We start from the raw sequence: 26,597 nt of genomic DNA, 5'->3' as shown, positions 1-26,597 counted from the left end.
TCAGAGACAAAGGGGGCGCGTGAACAGTGAGTCCATCTTCTACAAGCCCCTATATATCATCTTTCTGAAATGTGACTGAACCGCTATATAGTTAATATATTAAATGACGCACTTACCGTATACCTAGAGTTAAATCACAGAGATACCAGTCATTATTTTCCTCAACTTATGCATTTGAAAAACTATATAGATTGAAAAAATACACTTAACGCTATGAGAGATATTTTTGGCTTAAAAGATTGGTTTCCTTGTTATTCAAGGCAATGAGAGTTAAATTATATTTTTATAAATTTCAAGTACAAATTGACCAAACTATGTAATATACCAGACTATAAAAAAGCAAGCAACAACTTTTTCAGAAAAAATGTATTTGCAAGTCAACTGATCATATAAAAAGCATTAAATGTTTTAAAAGTTGTAAATATTTTTAGAAGTGCTATGGTATCACCATTCACTGCAACTACATTCTGGAGTATTGTAAAGTCCAGGGCACATTATCCTTATTTATGTAGCACAGCGAGCGTTATCTTTACACTGAGGTCACTCTCATCACAACCTCTCCAGAACTGTTATCTTCTGATGAATCCTCATGAGGTCTCATTCGATTGAACAGATGCAGCAATACATAGCCACACTGAAATCTTGGAGAGGTTAGCTGTGTTGGATGAATTAAATTTCTGTTTCTAAATGCAGTTAGTGGTAACCACAATGTCCTACCCGGTGAAGACGCTCCTCGATTGCTCTCTTCTATGTCTGTAGCTTTATCATAATTTAATACATCCCAGTGAAGATTAACAGCCCTCCAGCGCTTAAACACTCTGTAAACTGATGCACCTTCATGTACAATTAGTCCTGAAATTTAAGGAAAGAATGATTAGTTACTATACAATAATCTTGGACTCCATTTTAAGAGGGAATGAATAAAGATGTAAACTTAACCACATTTATCACATTGCAACTGGCAGGTGCCTATCAAATTAAGATGAGGATTCCTGTGAGTATCTTAACTTTAATAATACAAATAACTGTCCATAAAAGATACAGAGGACTTATATAATCAGCCAATAATTTATCTAAACTATTTGAGGTAAACTTTAGGTCCACTCAGAGTGTACATCATAATTTTACCCCTCCTCCTTATCATCAGTGTAATGAGAATCTAAATTTTTAAATGAAAGTTTCTAGCCTTTATGGTTATTAAGGAAACCTTCTGTATGTGAACTGAACATTACCAATGTTATCTGAGGCCTTGTCTATACTAGAAAAGTGCATTGATTTAACTAAATTGACATAAAAATCAATCATTCCATTGCATTAGTAAATTACCAACTGAAACTGAGTTAACCCTTGCTACACTGATTTAAGTTTAGTTTAAGTGCTTCTATATTCGGGATTTTTACTAGAGACTTTGTCTTCATACAAATTAGCGCAACCTCCTTCTGTGGATATTCTTAAATTAGTTTGAGTGGCTTATCTAAACTGGTATAAGGCACTCAAACAGATTTAAGAGCATCCTCCACATTCTTAGTTCTTCTCTGTGAACCTATAGCCTGACACAGCCTGAAACAACAGTTGTAATAAGTATGAATTCCCCCTATTACTTCAGTGTGGCATTAACTCTGAAAATTGTCTCAGGAAAATAACTGAGATGTCAACATTAACTGTTACTTCGCAAGCAGGCTTTGGAGTGGTGGACTTTATTCTTTCTGTTTAAATCTCACAAGGCCAGAGAACAGGGACTCATTCTTGAGATTTGCAGAGATCCAAAGAATCTTTTTAAGTATCTCTCAACGGAAACATGGCTCATTTGATTTCCTGTATAGACTGACTTACTCTTAGGCTCCCATCCAGCAATTATTTACATATATGCTTAATTGTCAGTATATGACTTGTTCCATTGACTTCAGTGGAATTATTCATATGTTCAAAGCTAAGCATGTGTTTAAGTGTTTACAGCATCGGGCCTTTACTAATAATGCTTATTGCTGGGATCATTGGCTGGATTCTGTTTGTAGGATCATAGCCTATCAGAATAGTAGTTCATCAAAGATTAAACACTCAAGTGAAAATAGATCTGGAGGTTTCAGCTAAGTCATCTCCAATGAGTAACACCAGTGACTGAAAAGAAATAATTATGAGAGAGAAACCTTAGTTTTCCCTTTTCTTTTTAAATGAAAACCAAAAAATAGAAAACTTTAGCAATTTTTAATAAGCACTAACAAATCTTAATAGAGAAAACTAAGGTATTTTTGTTTTGAGAGATGGATTTTTTAAAGGTTGCTAGCACTATATTTCAATTGAAAATTTGGTTGGGTCCAACTAGGATTTTTTTGGTTTTGAAAAGGGAAACTTGTAGTGTGCTACCATGAGTTTTTTCTTTTTCAAATTTTCTGTAAGGAAAAAAAAACAAATGGGATGTGATGTCCTAAAATGGTTAATGCCCCATTTTGTCAATATCAACAAAGCCAGCTAGATGTTCACTGCTCCTCTCAACTATGGCTGTTTTTTCATGTAGCTAAATGACATATTTTGAGCTTGCAATAAAATTGTTTCATGTTAAACCTGCTGCCTGTGTATTAGGAAATTGAACTATAATGAACATGAAGTTAGCCACTTATTGCCATAGTTACCTGATAATGATCAGGATTCTGATTATCATCAGTGAAGGAATTACTGGCAAGGAAAAGATACCAAATTTCATTACTGAAATACTTGCTTAATGTAACTCTATTTTTCATCAATATTAAAATGTTTCGAAGATTAGTTGCTACTCTGTTTGTGACTATAGCTTCTAGGAAATATTCCTTTTCCACTCTTGTCCATATGAAAAATTATCTGTACAATACAATGACTGAAAACCACCACAGATGGATTAGTTCATGGATGGATGCTTTTTCATCAAGAGATGATTCAGGACATAAACAGATGGATAGAAAATGCAATTGATTGCTTTGTAAGATAGCCAGATCTCAGTGCTTATTGCTTGCCTGAATCATTAGGAAGTATGCATTTCACTGGATTTAATAAAGAAAAAGCTAAGTAGTTTCCCAGTAGTAAAATCGTAGAGCTGTTACTGTGTAGCCAGTCATTAGAAGTATAATTGAATAGATGGTGTCAAGCATCAAAAGTGTAAGGGAAAAGGACAAGTGGAAAATCCTGGCACTCAAGATTCAGAGCCTTTTTCTGTCATCTTCTTAGTGAAAAACATGCACTTAGAGTGTAGGATACCAGGAAGGGAGAGAGAAGGTGTTAACAATAGCGGATTTCTGTATGTATTGTTTTCATAGAGTCTAATTGTAGGAGTTGTGCGTTTAGCCAGGGAGCTACAAAAATATTTGAGAATAGTAGCTGGCTTTTGAGAGCTCACACTATTCTCTTTATACCAACATTCATAAATGGAGGACACAAATAACTGGTACCCTCTAACTATCCTTCAATTCCCCTTTACCTCCAGAAGCCCTATTGTACTTGGGATCCAAAGCAGAAGAAAAGGTCTGTGTTGCTCTATGGAGGGAATATGTTTTAGAACAAAGAGTTGTGGTTTCTCCTTCTGACACTACGTCCCCAGGACCGCACTGTAGGAGACTATTCAGTACTGATTCCCTGAGGACAGCTGGAAGTCCCGCTAGCTAAACAATGACTTGAACCACTGCCCTCTCAAAGCCAGTTTCTGCCCTTGATGCCATTTTAGGAAAGAGTGATTTGTGACTTCCTGTAGCAGCCATAAAGACTTCAGGTAAGGGAACACCGTGGATATATGATATTGAAGCTGCCATCCTCCTAAGTTGAGTGAATCCTGAGCTTCAGCGCATTCATAATGACTGGTTGTATCGTCATATCCGCTTAGTTTTTGACCTGAGATGGTTTAACTTTCTACAAAGGCCACAGATGATCTCTTTGACTTTCTAAATTGCTTAGTCCTGTCCAAGTAGTAGCTCTGTGGATATATAGGGTGTACATCTTTTCCTTCCAAAGCTCAAGACATTCTGGTGAGGTGAAGACAAATAGTGATATAAACTGACTGAGATCGAAATCCAACACAATTCTTACCAGAAATTTGAAGTGATTCCTACATACAATCATATCTTTATGTTGTACAGTATAAGATCTGTAGGCCATAGCTCTTTACAGCAAGGACTCTCTCTTTAGTACATCCTTGGCACTGTATGAACATAATTGGGCCATAATCCTTGATTAGGCCTTTAGATGGTACTGTAATTTAAATTATTTTAAGGGCCTGCAACTCTGTTGGGTCTCTTCATTTGCCTTCTTGTTTTTAAACCATTAGGGTGCACTTACATTACATTTACAAACTTTTCTCTGAAATCATAAGGGCTAAAGACTTTTTTAAATAAAAGCAGATATTCTCATATACTCACTTGTCTCAAGGAGCTGTTGGTTTAAATAAAACACTAAATACTACAAGACTTGCAATAAAACAGATCTGGCAACAGTAGATGAGATAGAAGGGGCAACCTCTGAACAGTTTCCCACCATTTCCTCCCCTAACACTGAGTTTGACTCTACATCTGGCACAACTACTGATCCCAGGGACTTAGGTGAAGGGGGCCAAGGGATCCCCATTGGTGCCTTCAGCTTCTTTGCAGGACACTTTCTAGGGGAGTCCTGGAGGATTGACTTCCTGGAGTTTTGGCCAGATGGATCTGACCTGGCAGGATCCAAGAAAACCGTATCCTCAGGATCTCTAAGATTTAAGCAAACTTTGACTGCAGTGGGGTCTGGCCAGATCCAACAGTAGGACCACCTTTTCTTCTTATTGTGATGTCTTTCAGAAATAGTACCACTGTAAGAAGATCTTTCCTTGCCTCCATACAAAGAATCTGGATCCTGAGCCAGTGGAACAAATTTCAAAAGCCCTTGCAAACACCTTTACAAAGACAGTCCTTTTCAGTCTGAGATTTGGCATCAGGCTACAGCACCAAAACTGGCTTTGTCGACACAAAAACTGTATGATCAATGGATTTTTCAGTTCACTAGCAATTACCTCTTCCCCTACTCCTCCCCATCCCTCAAAAAATCATTTTGGGTCAAACCAAAACCAAAACTTTCCAAAATGTTTGGCAAATCAAAAGACTACAATTCATTTCTGCTTGAACAAAATGTTTCATTTTGATTTTGATCATTTCTAAATGCTTTGATTTTTTAAAATAAACTTAATGCAAATTTTGAAAGTACTTTTGAATCAAAAAGCTAAACATGCACTTTAAAAATGTTGAAATGATTTTTTTCAGAGTTTTAAAGTCTTTTTTTACTTAAAGAATTCAGCAAAATTGACACAAAAACATGAAATATTTCAGCATCACTAAATCTGCATCTTTTTGCTGTAAAACATTTCATCTGAAATATTTTGTCCAGCTCTAGTTGCCATGCTACTCATGCCTGAGGACATCTTCCAGAAGAAGGTCTCCCAGAATCATGCCTCTTGGAGGAGCAGGTTCTGGAGCAAAGTCTTAGTCCTTTTGGGCCCTTTTTGAGTTGGCCTTGCAGGCGTGACAACTTTTAGCTAAGTGCTCTTCCCTATGGAATAAATTGCCTCAAATAGGGACCATCACAGGACAAAAGGAAAACCCCTTAAAACTATTGTTTCGATGGGCCCACAAAAATGTGTGAATTGATCAAACAATTAACATGAAATATAAATAAATCTAACTTTAACAATACAACTATTTCAAAAACCACTTGTAACTAGATTTGTCTAACATGAAGGAAAAAGAGCTGGTGAATAGAAAGATACTGCAGTACAGTTAGTGGGGGAGGTTATTTATACCATTGGTCTATAGAATGTTGAAGTAGGGGAATTGTACACACACTAACTGACAACTTACTACTTCAAAAAGGTTCCATTACCACATTCTTAGTCATTCTTCTCCAATAGTGTGACTATGTGGAGGCAATGTGATGAAGGAGAGCAGCCAGGTCCAAGCAATGGAAGAGCAGGAAGCTAATGTACTATTCCTCAAGGAATCCTTAAAGTTTTGAATCCTAAATTCCTTTAATGTAAACTCTTTGTGCTCTTTCTCTCTCTCTCCCTCTCTTTCTCATAATCCCAACAGGGAGGGACTAATCTCTGGCAATAACAAAGTGTACAGCTTTGACTGGTCACAGTTCCATTTAGGTCAAATGTGAAAGACTTCTCTGCAAATCTTGCATGATCTGGAAGTTTTCCTGTAAGAACTTCATACCCAGTTCAGATGCAGAATTGCATAGAGAATTGCCATATTTGACACTGAAGTGACTAGAAGGGGGTACTGTAAGGAGGGACCCAGAATTCCTGGGGAAGATCAGAAGAGGATGAAGAGAACAATGGACACAAATTTAACCTATATATTAAAATGTTTAAGTTAAATTGATGTTGCTAGAACTCTGTTCCGTGAATAGAGAGTAAGAATAGTCTTTGTTAAAGTCTTTATTCTTTGTTAAATGTTACAAAAGTGGACTTCCTGTAAAACTGGATAGGCTGCAAATGGAACTGATCAGAGAATCCACATAAGTTATTTAGTAGGTGGCATACTTATGAGCTGTAAGCTTTGACAGTTTTCTCTTGGTACAAATGAATGACAAGGCTGGCAGTTTAAAATGTATGAGATATTTTTTAATATTACTTACTGGATAGGAGTGTGGATTCATGCAATGAGATCAGATTTAATGGAAAAATCCTAAAAATAATCTGTTAAAGTTTCTAAATGTGCAGGTTTTTAATATAACTGTGCAGTTCTACTAGCCAATTATTGAACTTCATTTCAAAATTATAAAAACAATAATACTTCAAGCAGTACAGATATTTACATTTCTCAGGTGGCTGAAAACATTTTATTGTTTATGCAGAGCCATAGATGTGCATGACTTTAGACCAGTGATCTCCAAACTTTTTTGATAGCGCACCCCTATCAGTAAAAATTTTTTGAGCAAGCACCCCCAATATATGTATATTTATTTATGTATAAATTATATACATGTACTACTGTACATTTAATATATTGTGGAAATTATAAAACATACACAAAAATCGAAATTAAAAAACGATGAGATAAAGATGAAATATTTTTTTTAAAAAATTATTTATTAACAATACAAAAACCCTTTTTGCTCTCACTAAAAATATTATTAATAATAAAAATATAATAATATTTTTAGTGAGAGCAATGTGATTGAATATGCTTTATTATTTTTGAAAATCTTGGTTTAACACTTTATGATACAGCGAGCGCTCAGGGTGGGGTGCGGGGTCTGGGAGGGAGTTAGGGTGTGGGAGGGCGCTCAGGGTGAGGGTGCGGAGGAGGAATGAGGGGAGGAGGCTCAGGGCTGGGGCAGGCAGGAGGTGCAGAGCACTTACCTGGGGCAGCTCCTGTTTGGTGCAGAGGGTGTGCAGGTGGCTCTGCGAAGCACAGCACCACCCCCATGGCCACGATTCTGGGAGCCGCAATTCGGGGAGCTGCCCCCCAACCCCTGGCAGGCAGGGCCACCCGGAACGCAGGGGCTTTAGGGCCCTGGGCTAAGGGGGCCCCGGGGCCCTGGCCTGCAGCTCTAAAGCCCCTTTCGGAATGCGACCCTGAGAGCACGGGCCGGAGGACTCAGGAGGAGCAGGAGCAGCTGCGCAGCCAGCAGCCGGAAAGAAGCGGCACTTTCCTCTTCAAAGCAGGCCGGAGAGAAGCGGGCCGGAGGACTCAGGGCCGCCCCCTTTTTTTCTTTTTCTTTTTCCCCTCCGGCAGTGCTCCTCCTCCCGCGCAGCCCTTTTGCCCCGGTGGTGCTCCTCCTGCTGCGCCCCCCCACTCGATCATCGCGCGCACCCCACTTTGGAGACCACTGCTTTAGACAACTGGAATAGGTCTTTAGTCATGGAGTTTACAACTCAGGCCCTGACCCTGAAATTAACTATCCATGAGCACATCCTTGTGCCTATGCAAACCCCCACTGAAATAAGTGAGGCTTTGCATGGGTGCAGGGACCCATCCACAGGGAGTTTATTGCAGGAGTAGGGTCTCATTGAGACATGACAAAATAATGGATGATCACAAATAAAGGGGTGGGGCACTTAACTTTAACTTTTAGACTTGTGCTTCATAACACTTCTGTTGGCTGCATCAACACTACACAGGTCATAGTGTGTGAGGAACAGAGTATAGCATACATCTACTTGTTAGTCCTTTTACATATTTTAGAGGTAGTGGGTAAGAATTAAAGAGTAAGACAAAAACTTTCTAATGTAATAAAATCATTGCCCACTGAACTGCTGTTGGAAAGTTATATTTGTCACCAGATTGTCTTGTGGCTTTTTTAGATCATTCAGAAACCTAAACAACACTTGCATTCCAAGGAATTTAATTCAAATATTTTCAGTTGAAACAACTACTCAGATTACTCCTTTATCCTATAGAAGTTACAGTAACAGACACCTCTAACACAGAGTAAAGTTGGAGATGTTAATAGATGTTTTAAAAATGTAGGAGTGATCTTGGATACACGTGTTTAAAATACAATAGGCTGCAGAAGATTACTTGAAAATATATTGAACTTGAATGGTCTGAGCTGATGAGAAGTATAGAAATGCTGCACAATTACCAAAACAGCTAATCAGTTATTTCTTAATTCCCAGACACAAGTTTAGTAACTCAAAGTTATTAGGTAACATAATTGTTTAAAAAAAACCCCTACATACTAAGCTTGTTACCATTAATTAAAAGTTAATGTTCAAGTAAGGAAACTATAGTTACAAAAATGTAGCTAGAGATGCTAATTAATGCTATTAGTATTAATTATAAGACTGTAGTTATATGCATATATTTAGATCTAAGGCCTCTGGCAAGTTTCCAAGTATCACTACTGTATATTGTTTTAAATCTTGATGTGAAAATTCACATTGGACATTCCAGTGACTACTTTATAACTCTTAGCAGTCCTTTCTTAGAATTGAATTTCCTCATTAGTACATCCACAACCCTGTTCCACTGATACATTTAGTTCTATAGATAAATACACTAATGTATTTTTATCTGTCTACAGATAATAAGCAATAAATTTTGAACTGATAAGAGTTTGATTTTTTGTAACAAATTAAACCGGTGAAAAAATTAAATTAACACAATTAGTTTCAAATAACTATGTTATCAACTGAACTGTATGATAATGTATACATGATATAATAAGAGGCAATGTGGTTTCATGTAGAGCAGAAGACTCTGAGTCAGGAATTCCAAGTTCTGTTTCTGACTCTGCCATTGGCTTACTATGTATTCAAGTCATCACTCTTTCCCTGAGCTTCCCCATATATAAAACTGAGTTGTTAGCAACATTTGAAAAGGATTTTGAGATTTTGTTTTTAATGAAAAGCATTATACAGCATTTCATCATATTATTGATATAAAAATTCTGGAAACCTTAGTTCAAATTACTATGCCTTACTTACTCTAAGAGTGACTAAAATCTCTTTATTTTTATTTTAGTGTGACCTCTTTCACATTAAGCTCATAGATGCTTTACTAACTATTTAAAAGTTTTTATTTAGACATTTTGGGATCAATATGTTAAAGGAAGTGCACACACACACACACACACACAAAAGCTTTCAGAAAGTTGCATCTTCACTTTTTAAGAGTTCTGATGGCAATATAAACCACTTGAGCTCTGGTTTCATAGTATAATTAATAAATTAAAATACTTAGCACTTATATAGTGTTTTTTATCTGTTAGGATGTCACCAGAACTCTGGAATTAATTCCTTCATCTCACTGCAGCAGTGCAGCTTATCCATTATTCTCTATTTCTAGCGTAGTGTGTCACACAACTCTGTTGAGTGTAGTTCTAGCTATGTAGATCTACAAGAAAATCCTTGGGACCTATTCTAGGGACCTATTCTATCCTTGATGTAAATAACTAACTCTGATTAGCAACAAAGGAAGAGTTGAGAGAACAGAACTCTCATTAGTCCTTTTCATAAAATCTTTGTTATAATTTGACCTATTGACCCTCCTACACTTTACCATCCTTTTAAATTTCAAAGTAGGCAAAATTGATTGTGATTCTGGGATTTAACATTTAGGGAAAGTGATTTGATCAGTCTTAGGCTTAAGTTTTTGTTTGGTTCCTCTCTCACAGTGTCTCTACTTTTGTAAAAGTCAAGTGTTTGCTAAGGATGTCAGCTAAGAATAAATAAGTAGAGAATTGAAAAGCTGAGGAAGTTTGATCCATAGTTACACTCTTAAACCACAATCTGTACTGATTAATGTTTTGAGCTTACCTATGCACACTAGATCCATAAAACCATACATTCCATAGCAGATTTGAAAAAGGATGTCCTTTCTTTGCCATACTGCATAGGGGCTGAAGGCTGACCATAGAAGCCAAGTCACACTTGCTACTAAGAACAGAGATCCTAGGATTACAGCAATCATCTGCACTTTCTCAACCAGTGTTATTGTAATGCTTTGCCACTAGAAGAGAAACAAAGTAGTGTAAGATAAAATATTACTTTTTGAAGACTTACATTCAACTCCAGTTTTCTCCTGAAACCAGAAATCATTTTAATATTCATACAAATCTTCATAGATCTTTGCTAATATTCTTGACACTACAATTTATGAAGGAAAAAAAGACAGACTAGTAGTATAGAAACTGGTTATGTTAAGGTTTTTTTAATGTTGTTGCCCATATCACCATCTAGAAATGTACTTTGGAAGATTTACATTTATTTCAATCCTACTATGAATACATTAGACAAAAATATTCAGCATCGGGAAATGCAGCTTGCCTTTCACATCTATATAACAAGTAGCATCAAGACACTGTGGGAAAGACAATATCAAAGCCTTACGTCACAGACCCACGAAAGACTGTGTACCTTAGTGAGCTTCATACAGAATGGGAGTCCACGTAATAAACTTCACAGGCAACAATTGTTTAAAATAAACCTTATAGCAAGAGGATGGATTTTCAGAAGATGGCCTAATGGAAATCCAGGCTCAAGTAGCATATTATGAAGGAATAGTTTGTTTTCCTACAATTAAGGAACTATACATATACAATACATTTTATCAGTATTTAAAATCTGTAGAACTATATTTGGATTTTATTAGGGTGATGTATTCAATAGCAAAATCATTTCATACTTCTCAGCTACAGCCATATAGCACCTTTGGCAGTTTTCTGCTCTGTAATGCTATCAGTTACAGACATTTGTGTTTTTCTCTTCTCACATTTACCAAAGTGAGAGAACCAGAATAACTTTGTGCTAAATATTAGGAATCAAAACAACACTCTTAAATGTAATAAAAATTAATTTTCATGAGACATATAATTGTTAAGAATAAATATTAAATTGTTTAAAATATGTGGAAAAAGTTAGTGATAAGCTGATAAATAAAACCTTCATAGTGCAATTTGGCAAGTTTGAGGTTCCTTTTTAAATAAACTTATGGTCATATGAACTTGACTTGGGTTTTGGGTTTTGTTATGTTTAATTTAAAAGAAAATTAATTGTCTGTTATAATTTTTTTTAAAGATATCATCATTAAAGGTTTCACTCTGGAGTGGAGAGGGAATGCAAGTGTTTGGTTTGGGACAAAGATTACAGGACTCTAATCCTCTCCCTGAATTATTGCGGGACTACATCAATGGTTCCCATTTGGATTAAGGATGACATTCATAACTGGGAAAGGGCCAGGGACAACTGCTTTTCATAAGTGAGTAAATTGTATTTTGCCAATATCATTTGATAATTGGCCACCTTCATTTCCAGGATGGCTGGTACCCCTTTATCTACTCTTTGCTATTGAAAGCAGAAATGTTGGTGTGAGATACAAATCCTTGGACAGGTCTTAGGGACCTAAGTTTCTACCAGTAAAGTTCCCTAGTTGCTGGAATTTCTGCCGGTGGGCATGTGCAATACCACCTAAGTCCTGATGCCGCTGAGCTGCTTGCATTCCAGCTCATGTCTAATCCCTGCTGAGATTCACAAACTAGATATTCCCTTGCCTATTACACCTACACGAGCTGATCTGGTCGCCATATTCTTAGCATGCCTACCCCATCAAAGACAGTTGGGGATTAGAGAGAACAAGTCCCATTATCTCCATCAGCCCTGTGGTAAGATTACTCACCTGGGATGTGGGAGACCCAGAATTCAACAGGTCACTGCTTGATTTGGAGCAGGGACTTAGACCCATGTCGCCCAGGTGAGTGCACTAACCACCCAACTATTCTGCATAGGCCTCTTTCAATCTCTCCTGTTGAAGTAGTTCCACTTTGTATAACTAATAAAATATTAATTGGGCCAGAAAGAGAATGAAAATTATTCTGTAATCCAGAAGTTAAAGCACTCATCTGGAGGATACAAGAACTGAGTTCAAGTTCCTTCTCCAATTCAGGCAGAACAGGGATTTGAAAACAGATCTCCTACATCCCAGGGATTTGAAAACAGATCTCCTACATCGCAGATGAGTACCCTAATCACTAGGCTATCAGATGTCATGGAGTGGGGGGGGGGTCTGTGATGGGGGTGCATAAACCCCATACCAACAAGGTAAGGGTTAACGAACTTCTCTGGCCTCAAGCAGCCCTGCCCCACCACACCTGTAAGGCATTCCCGGCCTGGAGAAAAGATAAAAAGGCAGAAGCTTAGCTAATGGGAGATCTGAGAGGGAAACATACCTTTGCTCTTCAGCCCTAAAGTGCCTAGCTGAAGGCAGGAGCTGCATGGGTAACATTCTGAAGCCCTTGTCAAGACAATGGAGAACCTGAGTCTGAACCAGTATTTTGGGACTATTACTAGAGACTTGCCTGCAAGTAACAAACTGGGTTATGGCCTATCTGCAGCTGTCTGAAGGAACTGTCCTGCCATGACCTTGTGTTAGTTCATTTGTGTTTGGTTTGCCTTTTGACCTTTGATAGCCCTGGAAGGGGTGGACTTCTACAGATTCAGTTGGAGGGTTTAGTCTCCCACAACCAGAATTGTACCTTTGGCTGCTTGGAGATGGAAGACCAAAGGCCCGGTGAATTCAGAATCCTGTCATGCTTGTAGGGGGGCCAATTATATGTCACGGTCTTTGGGTTTTGTGTTGTTAGAAATGACTGACACTGGCTTCGTTACCTAATTCCAAGAGAGGTAACATTGCTGTGAATCTTAAGTGGAGGGAAGTGCCTTTGAGGTGCAGGGTTTAAGTTCTGTCCCTCTCCACAGCATTTCCTGTGGGCTAGCTTAGGTGGATCTCTGTTCAGTTGCCTTTCTTGGGTACCCAACTCTTCCCCATGTATTGTATATGATGCCTGGACATTTAACTGAGAATTTCATTGGGCAGCAGGATGTCTAAGTGTTAGGTGTTTCAGTGTTGCAATGCCCAAGTCCGTTTGCAGACCTAGACCACAGTGACTAACGTGCACATACTATTTGGCAGTGCATGAAGATATTTAAATCTCTACCCATTCTGCATATGAAATGGTTGGGAGCATGTTACAGCAACACTGGTTTCTGCAATAATTTGTGTAGAAGGCCAGTGTAATATGTAAGAACAAAAAAGGATATTTAACTATCTTCTGCACAATATTTTTTCATTGACAATTATGTGGATGTTGGGGACCAGGGAAGAATTGTACATATTATACTGTGTAACTTAACAAAAACTGTTATCTACCTAGGGGTTGTTTTTGTACATAAGGCTATAAGGGAGGACAACTTGCATTTAAGGGACACTATGGTAAAAGTCAAAAGAAATCAACATAAAATTTTGACATTCTATTTAGACTTTTTGTCTCCCATCTAAGAATTCTAAAACTGGTGTAACTCTATTTTTAGTTACACCAATGTAATATCCATTGAAGTCATTAGGAGTTAAACTTATTGGACCAAAATCATATATGTATTACTTTGTGCCATTGTTTCTAGTAATCTATTTTTACACAAGCTTTAAAGAAAAGCCACTTCTCAGTGTAATTACTGAAATGAAAATGTAGATGTGTATAAAACCTTGTAGATCTACCAAAAACACATTAGGAACTATGCTTAACCATTTTTGTAATTCATTCAACTGAAGCATTTTGCTGCATTTTAATACTTTTAAAAATGAAAACTGTTCACATTAGAAATACTTTAGAATTTCCCTGCAATATTTCACTGAGCATGTATTTAGCATTTAAAAGATAAATGAATATATTATTTGAATTAAAAATGGCTCAAGTTCTCCATATATGGTTTAGTGTGGTAATGAAGGTAGACGTAATTCAAGAATGGATTGGCTTCCATTCAGTAGGCCTGTGGAAATTAGGGTACTGAAGAGAATTAGCTGACTCTCAGGAGACTGGATTATGACCAGATCCTCAGATCCATTGTCATAATTTGCTGATTTATACCAGATTGTGATCTAGCCCTGTAGCTTCACAGCAATCTATCCTAAGTGTACTAGGAGTTAATCTAAACAAATATTTGTCTGTAGGCACAATTCCTTTTTGACATTGGAAATGACGATGTGTTAGGAAAGTCACGTTTAGCGAAATAGTAAGCAAATGGACAACCTATCCTGGAAAAGGAAGAATAGGGAATGCATAATTTTTCAATTCTCTGTTGCTAGCTGAGATTTTTATTTAAATCTTAGTATCAGCAGACTAACTGTTGTTCAAGAGTTTGGATGCAGGAAGTAGCTACTTAATGTTTAATGTAGCTACTGTTTGGGTATGTCTAAACTTTGAGCTGGGGATGTGATTTCCAGTTTGAGGAGAGACATACCTGTGCTAGTTCTGATCTACCTAGCTTGTTAAAAATAGTATAGTTGGGGTAATGTGAGTGGGAGGAGTTAGCTGCCCCAAGTACTTGCCTATGGTCTTGCGTGGATACATACTCAGGGCAGCTAGCCCCTCCCACCACTCATGCTGCTGCAGCTACACTGTATTCTTAATGTGCTAGCTTAAGGATGGGGGGCATAAGTGGGGATGCTGTTCATCCATTTCAAAAGTGTGATAGACTCACAACTCAGTGCTTAGATGATACACTGATAGCTACCTTAGAAATATAATTAATTAGATAGACAGATGTCTATCTGCAACTAAAAAATCCTGCATTTTTTTTAAATGCCAATGTTGTCTCCCCCTGTTGGACAGATGGATGATTTGGCTAGAAAACTGATCGTAATATCACTGTACTCATTTTTACACTCTAATACAATAGCATTTTATAATTTTCCATCAGCCCAGTTGAAGAAACTGCCTTTACCAATTTGTCATGTTCTATCTGAGAAATTTCCCTCTTGAATTTTAAAATGGGCATTTTTTTTAATGAATAGATACTTATTGAGTCCAGGCTGGCACTTCATTGTCCTTGCAAGATCCTGCAAAATCCACTATAGAACTGGATACAATCCAGTATACGATCCTGCCCACCAAATCGAAAGCTTTGCATTACAGAAGTGCACAAGCTGTAAATACTAACTTCTCTCATACAGAGTCTAATTTTGAAAGCTCTGTACATAGAGATTCTGTTTTGTGAGTTGCATGTGTGAAAAGTTTGTAGTGTGGGGACCAAATTTTGTATTTCCCTGCATTGTAAAAATTTTTGAATACTTCAGCCAAAATTGTGAAAGGACCCCAAAAATCTCCAAATGAAAGCTTTTAACCAGACATAAGATCTTCAGTGATTCTGTTTATATGTCAGCTTTTAGTTAGTAGCCAGTTATTGTGAACTGATAGTATTTAGAAGTAGGTATAGTAACTTCTTGTAGCAAAAATACTTGTTTTAGTTAGTTTTTGCCAGGGGTAGGCAACCTATGGCACGCATGCCAAAGGCGGCACATGAGCTGATTGTCAGTGGCACTCACACTGCCCGGGTCCTGGCCACCGGTCCAGGCAGCTCTGCATTTTAATTTAATTTTAAAGGAAGCTTCTTAAATATTTTTAAAACCTTATTTACTTTACATACAACAATAGTGTAGTTATATATTATAGACTTATAGAAAGAGACCTTCTAAAAACGTTAAAACGTATTACTGGCAAGCAAAACCTTAAATTAGAGAGACTAAATGAAGACTCAGCACACCACTTCTGAAAGGTTGCCGACCCCTGGACTTTAATCCAAAGATGACCCTTCTGCATCGGCATTCTTTGTTATGACACACTAGAATACATTCTCACAGAAATGAGATTTCATAAATATGCACTACAGAAAGTCTATTTCCACCAATCACAAAGCACAACTAGCATTAAAGTTAGTTTTTCTTAAACTTATCTGAAATAGATAGTTATAGTAATTTCATATGACTAAGACCCTTCTTTTAGGCAGCCACTAGCTAAAAAACTTTTTGTTGTAAGAACAAGACTCATTTTATGGAATCAAAAACTATTTAAGCTTTGTCTCTGGCTATGATTATTTATAGCTCTTTACTACACACCATGTTGCATGCTGTTAAAAGATTAAGTGATTGCAATAGCACATGAATTACTTACCATCAGCAAGTTTTGTCAGTGTGATTATTGCTATTTCTCAATCTTTTAATGGAAGTTAATGTTGAGAGGCTGCACAAAGCATTTTATAAACTGATTTAACATTCAAAATCAAATTCATTTAGTTATTGAAATGAAAAATGTAATTCTAATTTAAACTATTATTTGCAACCAATATTTCTCATTTCCTTAATTTGGTAATTTGTCTAAAGAAGGAGTTATGAAACGTGAATATAAATTGTTCCCTTTATCTCTAGATTTTTTTAACTTACAAAGCACTCCGCTAAAATGATCTTTCTAATTAGGGAATGTACAGTCAGTAAATCAAAAATTTTAAAGACACTTTTTTCAATATAGACATATGTGAAGAAGGTAGAGGAAAAACACCCTGAAAAATAAATATTTATTGACAAGAAATCATCTTTAAATGTAACTCTGTATATTAACTGTATATAAAATTGTTTATAGTCTCTGAACCTTATTAAACCTATCTGCTAACTATTTTAACTCTAATTTTTGGTTTAGGCAGAAAAATATTTGCCATGTCAAAATCTTTGAATAAGAGCATTCCAATCCATGTTAGAAACCATGGGAGAGGGCTGTTGGGTAAGTTGTGCCCGTGCATTCCACAATTTACATGTGTGCACAGAGTCTACACTACTAGACTGCACTCATGCAGCTACTTCACTTTGGCTAATAACTCATTGTAGATATAGCCCTTATAGAGAAAACAACGTGCAAGTGCAGAATTCTGATTTGGTAGCATTTTACATCCACTTAGCCAGGTATATAAGACTACACAAAGTAAAAGGCATTGGGGAATTGGGTTCCTTATATTCATCAGAGACACTGTTACACTAATCCACATGGAGCTTGTACTATACCATTCTTCCTGCTTTCCTTTGAAAACAAATCACATTTCCCCCTACATTTATGTTAATGTTTTTGAAGATCCGCTTAGATATTTTGCTTTGCTTATTCACTAAAGGCCTTAGCCTCATGTAGAACTCTCTTTGAATTATATGGGAGTTTTACTCGTGTATCAGTGGCAAGTCATATCTCTAACTCTGACCCCAGATGCACTGTTCCTCTATTTAAGTAGTCTGGTTATTTTTCAAAATATCTGGCCCCTTTAAGAGGAGTTAGGGTCCAGTCTGCCAGTGAAAGGCTTAATTCAAAGAATGAGCCCATCTCCGCTCACCTGTAAGTAATTAACTGCCTAGGTGGCTGATTGGCATCTGATTGGCTAATGCGCACCTGACCTGATAAAAGGCTATCAGAATGCAGTTAAAGAGGTACTCCCAGAAAGAGGAGGATCCTAAGAAAACATCTTAGAGAGGGCTTTCCTAGATAGCTGCAGTAGGTGTACCTTGCAAGGAGCTGCATGCTACCTAGAGAAGAGCTACAGCCGGCAGGTTGGTCCTGGCTCCAGGGAAGGAATCGAGGTTCAGTACCTTGTGGGCAAAGAGCCTGGACGTGGGACTGAAACTCAGAGGGAGTTTGTCTCCCTGCTAAGAAGCCTTGGTGAAGCTCTCTCTTGTGCTCCTGTTGATCTTTCCTTTTAACAAATGAGACTCTCAGAAGGGTGGGCAGGTGAAGGTGTGCTGTTTGATACATAAAAGCCTTGCTGAATTTATTGATAACCTAAACTGGAGAAATTAAGGTTTCAGAGTAGCAGTCGTGTTAGTCTGAATCCGCAAAAAGAAAAGGAGTACTTGTGGCACCTTAGAGACTAACCAATTTATTTGAGCATAAGCTTTCGTGAGCTACAGCTCACTTCAGACAGGGTGTACCTGCAGTGCCACATCTGGTTGCAGGGGGGCATATGGGGATGGCATATGTCTTTTATTCTTCCATAAGGAGAAATAGTGCAGAATTTGCAAATTCTTTTGAAAAGTTCAGACTTTTCAGAAATTGAATTCTATAGCTCAGAAGTTCTAATTATCTAATTAAAGAATTAGGTTGATTCAACTATGTCTACACCTCTAATAAGAGAAGAGAGATTTTTCTGAAAAAACATCTTTTATCTTCTGGGTTGCACCTATGTATCAGCCTCACATTCTCTGATTGGATAACTAATTAGTCTTTCTAATCAGTGTATTTATTCCTTCCTCTGTTATGTTGAAGCTTGTAAAAGTCCACTTGTTTGTGCAATATGTAAGGTTCAAAAATAACCTAAAAAATTCACTGAGTGAGAACAAAAGTTATATGTGGAATACAACATAACACACACAATAAACCATCTCCACAGTGAAACTGAGGTTTTGGCGATTTGTAGTCTGTTTGGTTGTTGGGGATGGGGTGGGGGAGAGGTGTCTCTTTGTGTTCCTTTATAATGAACTTTGGAGTATACCTTATGGGCCCAAAAATGAGATAGGATAGGACCTGCCTATATCTAGTATTATTTAACTAGCTGTCTAGAGATCTATAATCATTGTCTTTGAAGATAGGCAACAGGTAATGAAATGGAAGGCTACAAAAGCCGTTACAAGTGTGTAAGGAAAACATACTATATTGTGTTAAGTGAAAACCATATCACTTTCCTTCTCTAAGTTGTGACTCAGTTAATGCTGGATAGTTTAAATTTGTCATTTTAAAAACATGGGCCAGATCTGCAAATGGTGTGAATTAGCATCATTATGTTAAAGTAAATGTAGCTGATTACAGCAGCTGAGGACCCTGTGAATCCAATACACTTAAAGACTGGGGGGGAAAGTTGGCTTTCCAAACAGAAATGGAATATATGTGCAGTCTAAAGATGAATGGCTTAAATATGCCTCATAGGCACAGCCCTAAGTTGAAGGTAATGCAGAGCTACACCACCTCAGCAGAACATCCAGGAGGCATCTTACCTCAAGGATAGAAACCTCCCAGCATTCTCTGGAGCACACTGTAGAGCTCACAGGGGGAGTATGCCACTGCTAATCTCCTAAAGGTGATACAATATGCATTCCCTTCTGTAGCAGGCCTGTTCAGGTGGCTGATGTAGAGGGTTTGAGGCCAGGGTCCCACCCTTTTGGGCAGGGATTTCCCTACACCCGCCCCCATGAGGGTGTTTACCCCCCCTGAATTTCCCCAACACCCACCCACCCCCAGTTTTGTGAACTAGTTACATGCAGTGTTGCCAATTTTGTGATTGTTTGGAAATTTGAATTGAAATTGAAACATTAATACACACTTTAAAAGCATATACAGTCTATGATAAAATATGTGTATCTGAAAAAGTATAATAGATTTGAAAAGCATGAACATAGACTAGCTTCCTTATACAGCTGTTGTTTTTATGACAATGTCAGTGCATTCATTTCAATGATTGTTGGCCAACCTAATAATTTCAAATAATGATTTATACGCAAAGTCTAAATGAGCTCTCCCTGACAGCTAGTGATTAGCTGGGGGGAAAGGCTTCAGGACCAGATTGTATTTACATTCACACCTCATCTACCTAGATATCCAGCAAACAGAGCTGTGTTGCCCAAGTGATAGATTTTGGCTGCGGCTGGGTTACAAATCACTTGAATGCGGGAGGTAAAGAAGTGTTGTTGTTCTTATTGTATGAGTAAAGGCCAGTAGAAATGTACTTAGCCTGTGCTGATTGAGGGCATAGAGAGAGAGGGTGGGGACAGGTGCTTGATGGTCTGCCTGAGTCACAAATACTATTAGACCTGCCCCTCTCCACTGTTTAAAGACAGAGCTGATTAGGCTCCATAGATAGTCTTTGTTTTGTTAAGTGATCACTACAGCTGAAATCACTGATAATCAGGTCTAAGTGCTTAGACCTGCTGTGGAACAGTGTTTTGTGGAAGAGATGGCCCAGTCTGCACTAGCAGCAAGGTTCCCCCACTGAGAGCTCAGCTAAAATTGCTGAGAGCTGGGTGGAACCTCAAGAGACCAACTCTCAGAGGTCACAGTGGCAGGTGACAGCAGAAGGTGATGGCGCAGGGCCATTGGCAACAGAGCGATGGAGTGAACGGTGGCACAACAAACAACAGTGGCCAGAGCAAACAGTGAGCAGCTGGAGGAATGAGCAAGGTGCCTTCTTGCTCCCCACCTGGGAGATGAACTCATGTGAAAGCACCTCTGAAAGTCTCCACTGACCAAGGACAACACAAGTGAGTTTTAATGAGGCTGTTAAGAATGTTGGAGACACAACACAGTTCATGAGAACAAACATAGCTGTGTCATCATACTTTTCATTTAAGCAAGAGATGCCACACACTACAAACTGGAGGCCAATGTTAAGTGCATTGTCACTTCTTCATCCTGAAGTTGAACACTGGTTCCGAACAAGACCAGCAAATGCTCACTATCTTTCTGCAAGAAACTCAACTGACTGGCTAGATGCATGTGGTGAAAAAGTGAAGAACTCTCTCACCACATTCAAAAAATTTGCATACATGGCTGATGAATGCACCAATGCAAATGGTCATCAAGTATTAAGTCATTGTGTACATTAATCTTTATGTCAGTGGTAGGCCAGTAGATGCATTTCTAGATCAAGTTATAGAAGACAGATTGGCTGCATCTGTGACAACCCACATCTTAGAAGAGTTAAATGCTTGTCAATGGGACCCCAAACAGATGATTGCTTGTGCATTTGATGGAGCTGCAAACTTCTCTGGAAGATATGGTGGAGCACAAGCTTTGCTCAGAGAAAAGTGTAACCCTAGTCTCTCCAATACACGCTGCAGAGGCCATCTACTCCAACTAGTGCTTGTAGGAGCTGCAGACTCTTCAAAAGACATTTAAAAAGCTATAAATTTATGTCTTCATTATATTCTTTTTTCCGCAAGAGTCCAAAAAGACTGACTATCTTGGAAAATATAGAAGATACACTGGAGCTGAAGTTCAAATTAGTCCAACCTGGGAAAACCCTCTGGCTTTCTCATGAGTGATCCTTGGCTGTTGTCTTAAAATTACTGCAGCCATTATTACTGGCTTTGGAAAGTATCTACCAAGATGGGATGGATCAAAGTAGTGAGGCTGGTGGATTACTTTTGCTACTACGTTCAGAGAAGACTATTGCCATTCTCTCTCTTGTAAGTCTACTGTTGAAACCACTTGGGTCATTAAACAATGCCATTCAGGCATCTGCTACAACAGTAGCAGATCTTTGTCCAGCAATAGAAGCTACATTTGGATCAATCAGAGAGCTATCCATTGAAAAAGTACTGGAAGAAGCAAAGACTTCAGTCCAGAAGTTGACTGATGAAGGCATTTATATTGAATCCTTAAGTGAAGAGGACAAGAAGTGTGTGTTAAGACAACTGAAAAAGTACACAGACTTGATTTCTTAAAAATCTACAGCAGCGACTTCTAGATTCTACTCAACCTCTACGTAGCTTTTACAGATCCCTGTCTTATAAAACACCGACAGTTGAGTGGAGTGAGGCACTACCGGCAATGTGGCTGCCATGTGCTCAGGACAGAATAGAGAATTTGAACACAGAATGGCATATCATACGACGAATGAATGAAGATTTGACTTCAACTTATTTTTTATCATCACTAGTGGCTTGACCCGATCTTTATGCTATGTTTCCTAGGTTGAAAGAAGTAGGAATTCATCTCTTGCTACTTCCAGTCACAACAGCTACAGCTGAGCATTCTTTTTCATCATTGAATAGAATTTTGTGTTTTGAAAGAAGTCGCCTCCTGTCTGATCATGTGAATGAACTAATGAGCATATCAGTTGAAGGAATGGAAGTACCAGACACACAAGAAGCCACCAAAGATGAATACATTGCATTCAAGAAGTTCATTAACAGAGTTGTGCAAAATTATAACAAGAAACCAAGAAGGCTGTAGATGTAGTGCTTCATAGAAGGCTTGAGTAGCCAACTTTAATTTGTGTGATGATTTTAAAATCTAATAAAATGGTCATGAAACATTTTTCAGTTTTTACTATGGTGCCATACAGCCCATCTTCATGCGTATCGGCCCTGCCCCCCTTCATAAATTTGAACACCCCACCCATTTCAATTCCTGGGGAAAACACTGCTTTTGAGGATGGGGGCTAGAGGAACTAACCCCACCTATTACTTGAACTCAGGAGTGCAAAAACTGCAACTGGTCTTTATATAAAGCCTAAAAAAGGAAGTTTCTTATATTCTTCCTGCCCCCTCCCCATCCCATGCCTGTTTGCACCTGAGCAGGGCTAGTCACAATATGGCCTCCAAATAAATACTTTAAGGTGCACTGAAAAGATGTTGCCTGCCAACACCAGTCATGGCTTTTTCTCTTGCAAGAGCTGGTGACAACAATATAACTTTGCTTTTGATAGTCAAAATTTGTTTGGTGTTAGTTGTGAACAAAGAGTACTGTGCATTTACATTCAGTGTCTCAAATATCTGAGTCATATTACACATATATACGTCACAGACATTCATGTCTAAGGTGATGCAGTCAAAACATCTTTAAGCATCAATTAATTTGACATGGAAATAACTCTATTGCACATTTAAGTGGTAAAATAACTTGGTATTCAGCTTTGTGAGATATGGTATAATCACTGAGATATATACATAAGAGCTGCCATATTGGGTCAGACCAACAGTCTATCTAACCCAGTGTCATGTCTCTGACAGTGCCCTATACCCAAGCTTCAAAGGAAGTGTTCTGAACAGGGTAGTTGGAACGATCTATCCCTGTCTTCCCCTGCCAGCTTCTGGCAGTTAAAGGTTTAGGGTTGCTCTGAACATGGGGTTGCATCTCTGACCATCTTGGCTAATAGCCATTGATGGACCTATCCATCCTTTTGCAGGCATTCTTTAAAGAGGAACGCATGGAAATTGTTTTTACAAACGTTTCTCAACTGTAGCAACAGGTACTGAACATTAGGCAATAGACAGATGAACAGAAGCAAAACACCAAAACTATGTTGTAAATCTCACTCTTTCCTCTGGACTTGCAACTTGAAGGCCCAAGAAATGAACTGGGCCTTATTCTTCTAAGTTATCACTCTGTAAATCAGGAGTAGTATCTCTGAAGTCAGTGCAGTTACTTTGATGTAAAATCAGTGTAAAGTGCGCTTGATCATCATCTCACTGTCCTTTGCTCTGAAAGGACATCTTACCATATCTGACATGCTCTTACCATTCTTTAAATGTGTCAATAAAATAGTGGACAAAAGAGAAGCAGCTGACATTTATTTGAACTTTCAAAAAGTACTTTACAAGAGACTACTTTTCTCTCACTTTCAAGAGACAGTAAGTACTGTCATGGATCAGAAATTGACTAGGACAGAAAACAAAGAATAGGAATAAACAGTCAATTTTCATCCCAGAAAAAGATTAATAACGGGGACCCACAAGGTTCCATACAAAGCTAAGTTGTGTTCAACATATGTATTATCTGGAGGTGAGCAATAAGGTGGTAGAATTTTCAGGTGACACAATTATTTAGGTTCCTCAAGACTAGAGAAGACTAAGGAAACTTGGAGGGATCTAAGCAAGCTAGTTGAATGGAAGATGAAGTCCAATGTTGACAAATGCAAAATAATGCACCCAGGAGGGAATAAAAAACAGTTACTTACCTCTTGTAATTGTTGTTCTTCGAGATGTGTTGCTCATGTCCATGCCAATAGGTGCGTGCATGCGCCGCACGCACAATCGCCGGAAACTTGTCCCTAGCAGTACCCGTCAGGTCAGCTGTGGAGATCCCTAGAGTGGCGCCTTCATGGCAGTGTATATATGTCCCTGCCGACCCACCACTTGCTCAATTCCTTCTTGCTGGAATACTCCGACAGCGGGGAGGCAGGCGGGATTTGGAATGGACATAAGCAACACATCTCGAAGAACAACAGTTACGAGAGGTAAGTAACTGTTTTTTCTTCTTCGAGTGATTGCTCAGGTGCATTCCAATAGGTGACATCTAAGAAGTTACCTCAGGGGAGGGGTCGGAGTTCACCGAATTGCTGAGTGCAGGACTGCCCTACCAAACCCAGCATCATCCCTCCCCTGCTGGGTAATGGCATAGTGGGAAGTGAAGGTGTGGACTGAAGACCAGGTTGCCACCTTGCAGATATCCTGGATAGGGACCTGCATCAGGAAAGCTGCGGACACCGCTTGCGCTCTGGTAGAGTGAGACTTTAGCCAGGTCATAGCAAGTCCTGTTGCAGGACGTGATCCATCACGAGATGCACTGTGATGAGATCGGGAGCCCCCTCATTCTTTCTGCAATAGCAATAAAGAGCTGCGGTGACTTACGAATTGGCTTTGTATGTTCAATGTAAAAAGCTATGGCCTAACATCCAAGGAATGGAACATGAGCTCCCTGTTAGTGGCATGGGGTTTAGGGAAGAACAAAGGTGAAAATTTGTCCTGGTTCACCGGAAACTGGGAGACAACCTTAGGCAGGAATGCAGGGTGGGGGCATAGCTGCACCTTGTCTTTATAAAATACTGTGTAAGGTTATTCGGAGGTCAGTGCTCTGAGTTCGGATACCCTTCTAGCAGAGGATATAGCCATCAGGAGGTCCTTAAGAAACCTGCTCATCATGAGATTACCAAACACTGATCCCCCCGCTGTTCCTGGGTGGAAGGCCAAAATGGCTGCAAGGTGTACCCTTAGGGATGATATTGCTAACCCTTGGTGCTTGAGATCTAAAAGATAGTCCAAAATAAGGGGAATTGGGGCTGATTGTGGCTCAGTTCCCCTTTGTCGAGACCAAATGGAGAAATGCTTCCACTTAGCCAGGTATGTGGCTTGAGTGGAGGGTTCCTACTCCCCAACAGGACCTCCCTAACCGAGTGCGAGCACTGAAGCTCAAGAGGGTTCAGCCATGGAGCTTCCACGCCATAAGGTGGAGTGACTCCAGGGTGGGGTGCTGTAGACGGCCATGGTCCTGTGAGATTAGGGTTGGACAGAGGAAGCGCTACTAGTCTGTCCACTGAGAGGTTCAGTAACAGTGCTGAACCAGTGCTGGTGGGGCCACGCTGGCACTAGGAGGATTAAGGAAGCCCTGTCCTGACGAGTCTTGAGGAGCACCCTGTGTATGAGGGGGAATGGCGGAAATGCGTACAGCAGGTGACCCATCCATGACGAGTGAAAGGCATCCACAGTGGAGCCTGGGCTGTGGTTCAGGAAAGAGCAGAATCTCTGGCACTTCCTGTTGCTCTGCATCATGAACAGGTCCATGTGGGGAGAGCCCCACCTCTGGAAAAGTGAGTGAGCGATGTCCGGTCTGAGGGACCACTCATGTCCATGGAACGAGCAACTGAGGCTGTCTGCCAGCTCGTTCTGCACCCCCAGAAGGTGCAATGCCTGCAGGTATATGGAGTGGGTGATACAAAAGTCCCCACAGCTTGAGGGCTTCCCGACAGAGGGGAGAGGAATGAGCACCACGCTGTTTATTTATATAGAACATCGCTGCAGTATTGTCCGTGAGCACTGATATGCACATGCCCTGAAGACGGGTCTGAAACGCTTGGCATGCTAGGCGAACCGCCCTCAGTTCCCTCACATTGATGTGCAACGATAGCTCTGCATGGGACCAGAGACCCTGGGTTCTGACATTGTCCAGATGCGCTCCCCAACCGAGCGCCGAGGCGTCTGTGACAAGGGAAAGCATGGGTTGGAGTTTTGCGAAGGGTACTCCCACACACACCAGCTGTGGTTGCAGCCATCGTTGGAGAGAGTGAAGAATTTGTGGTGAGAGGGTCACTATTGAGTCCAATGGTCCCTGCCCAGTCTGTGCACTTGTGCTAACCATGTCTGGAGGGGCCGAAGGCGCAGCCTGGCATGCTGTACCACGTATGTACAGGCCGTCACGTGCCCCAGTAGTCTCATACAATTTCTGGCCGTAGCTGTGGGGAAGCAGAGGAGGGTCTGGATAATGTCCATGAACGCTTTGAAACGCAGTTCCGGAAGGAACCCCCTCGTGTGCGTGGAGTCTAAGAGAGCACCAATGAACTCTATTCTTTGTGTGGGGGGTCAGTGTGGACTTGGGCTTGTTCAATACAAGTCCCAACCTGAGAAACATAGCCCGGGCCAGGGATACGTACTCCACCACCTCTGCTTGCGACTCGGCCTTGATGAGCCAGTTGTTCAAATACAGGAACACCTGCACCTGGCACCTGCAGAGGAAGGCCGCCACTACTGCCATACACTTGGTGAACACCCAAGGCCAAATGGGAGCACCCTGAACTGGTAGTGCTGGCC

At 39.5% G+C, this 26,597-nt stretch overlaps 1 protein-coding gene across 1 annotated transcript in view; it reads right to left on the bottom strand.

The window, feature by feature from the left end:
- Positions 1-378: 378 nt before the first annotated feature.
- The window catches only part of MARCHF11 (membrane associated ring-CH-type finger 11), a 44,720-nt gene continuing 18,501 nt past the window's right edge, over positions 379-26,597 (bottom strand). Inside the window, exons 3-4 of the mRNA XM_084619058.1 lie at positions 10,256-10,448; positions 379-852 (exon numbers count right to left, since the gene is read on the bottom strand). Of these exons, the coding sequence (XP_084475184.1) occupies positions 530-852; positions 10,256-10,448 (516 nt within the window). The 3' untranslated portion in view covers positions 379-529. The remainder of the gene's footprint in view (positions 853-10,255; positions 10,449-26,597) is intronic.

The sequence above is a fragment of the Lepidochelys olivacea genome (genome assembly GCF_965140295.1).
Source record: "Lepidochelys olivacea isolate rLepOli2 genome assembly, chromosome: 2".
Lineage (NCBI taxonomy): Eukaryota > Metazoa > Chordata > Testudines > Cheloniidae > Lepidochelys > Lepidochelys olivacea.
The sequence above is the reverse complement of the archived record's forward strand: the minus strand, read 5'-3'. Positions and strand labels throughout refer to the sequence as shown.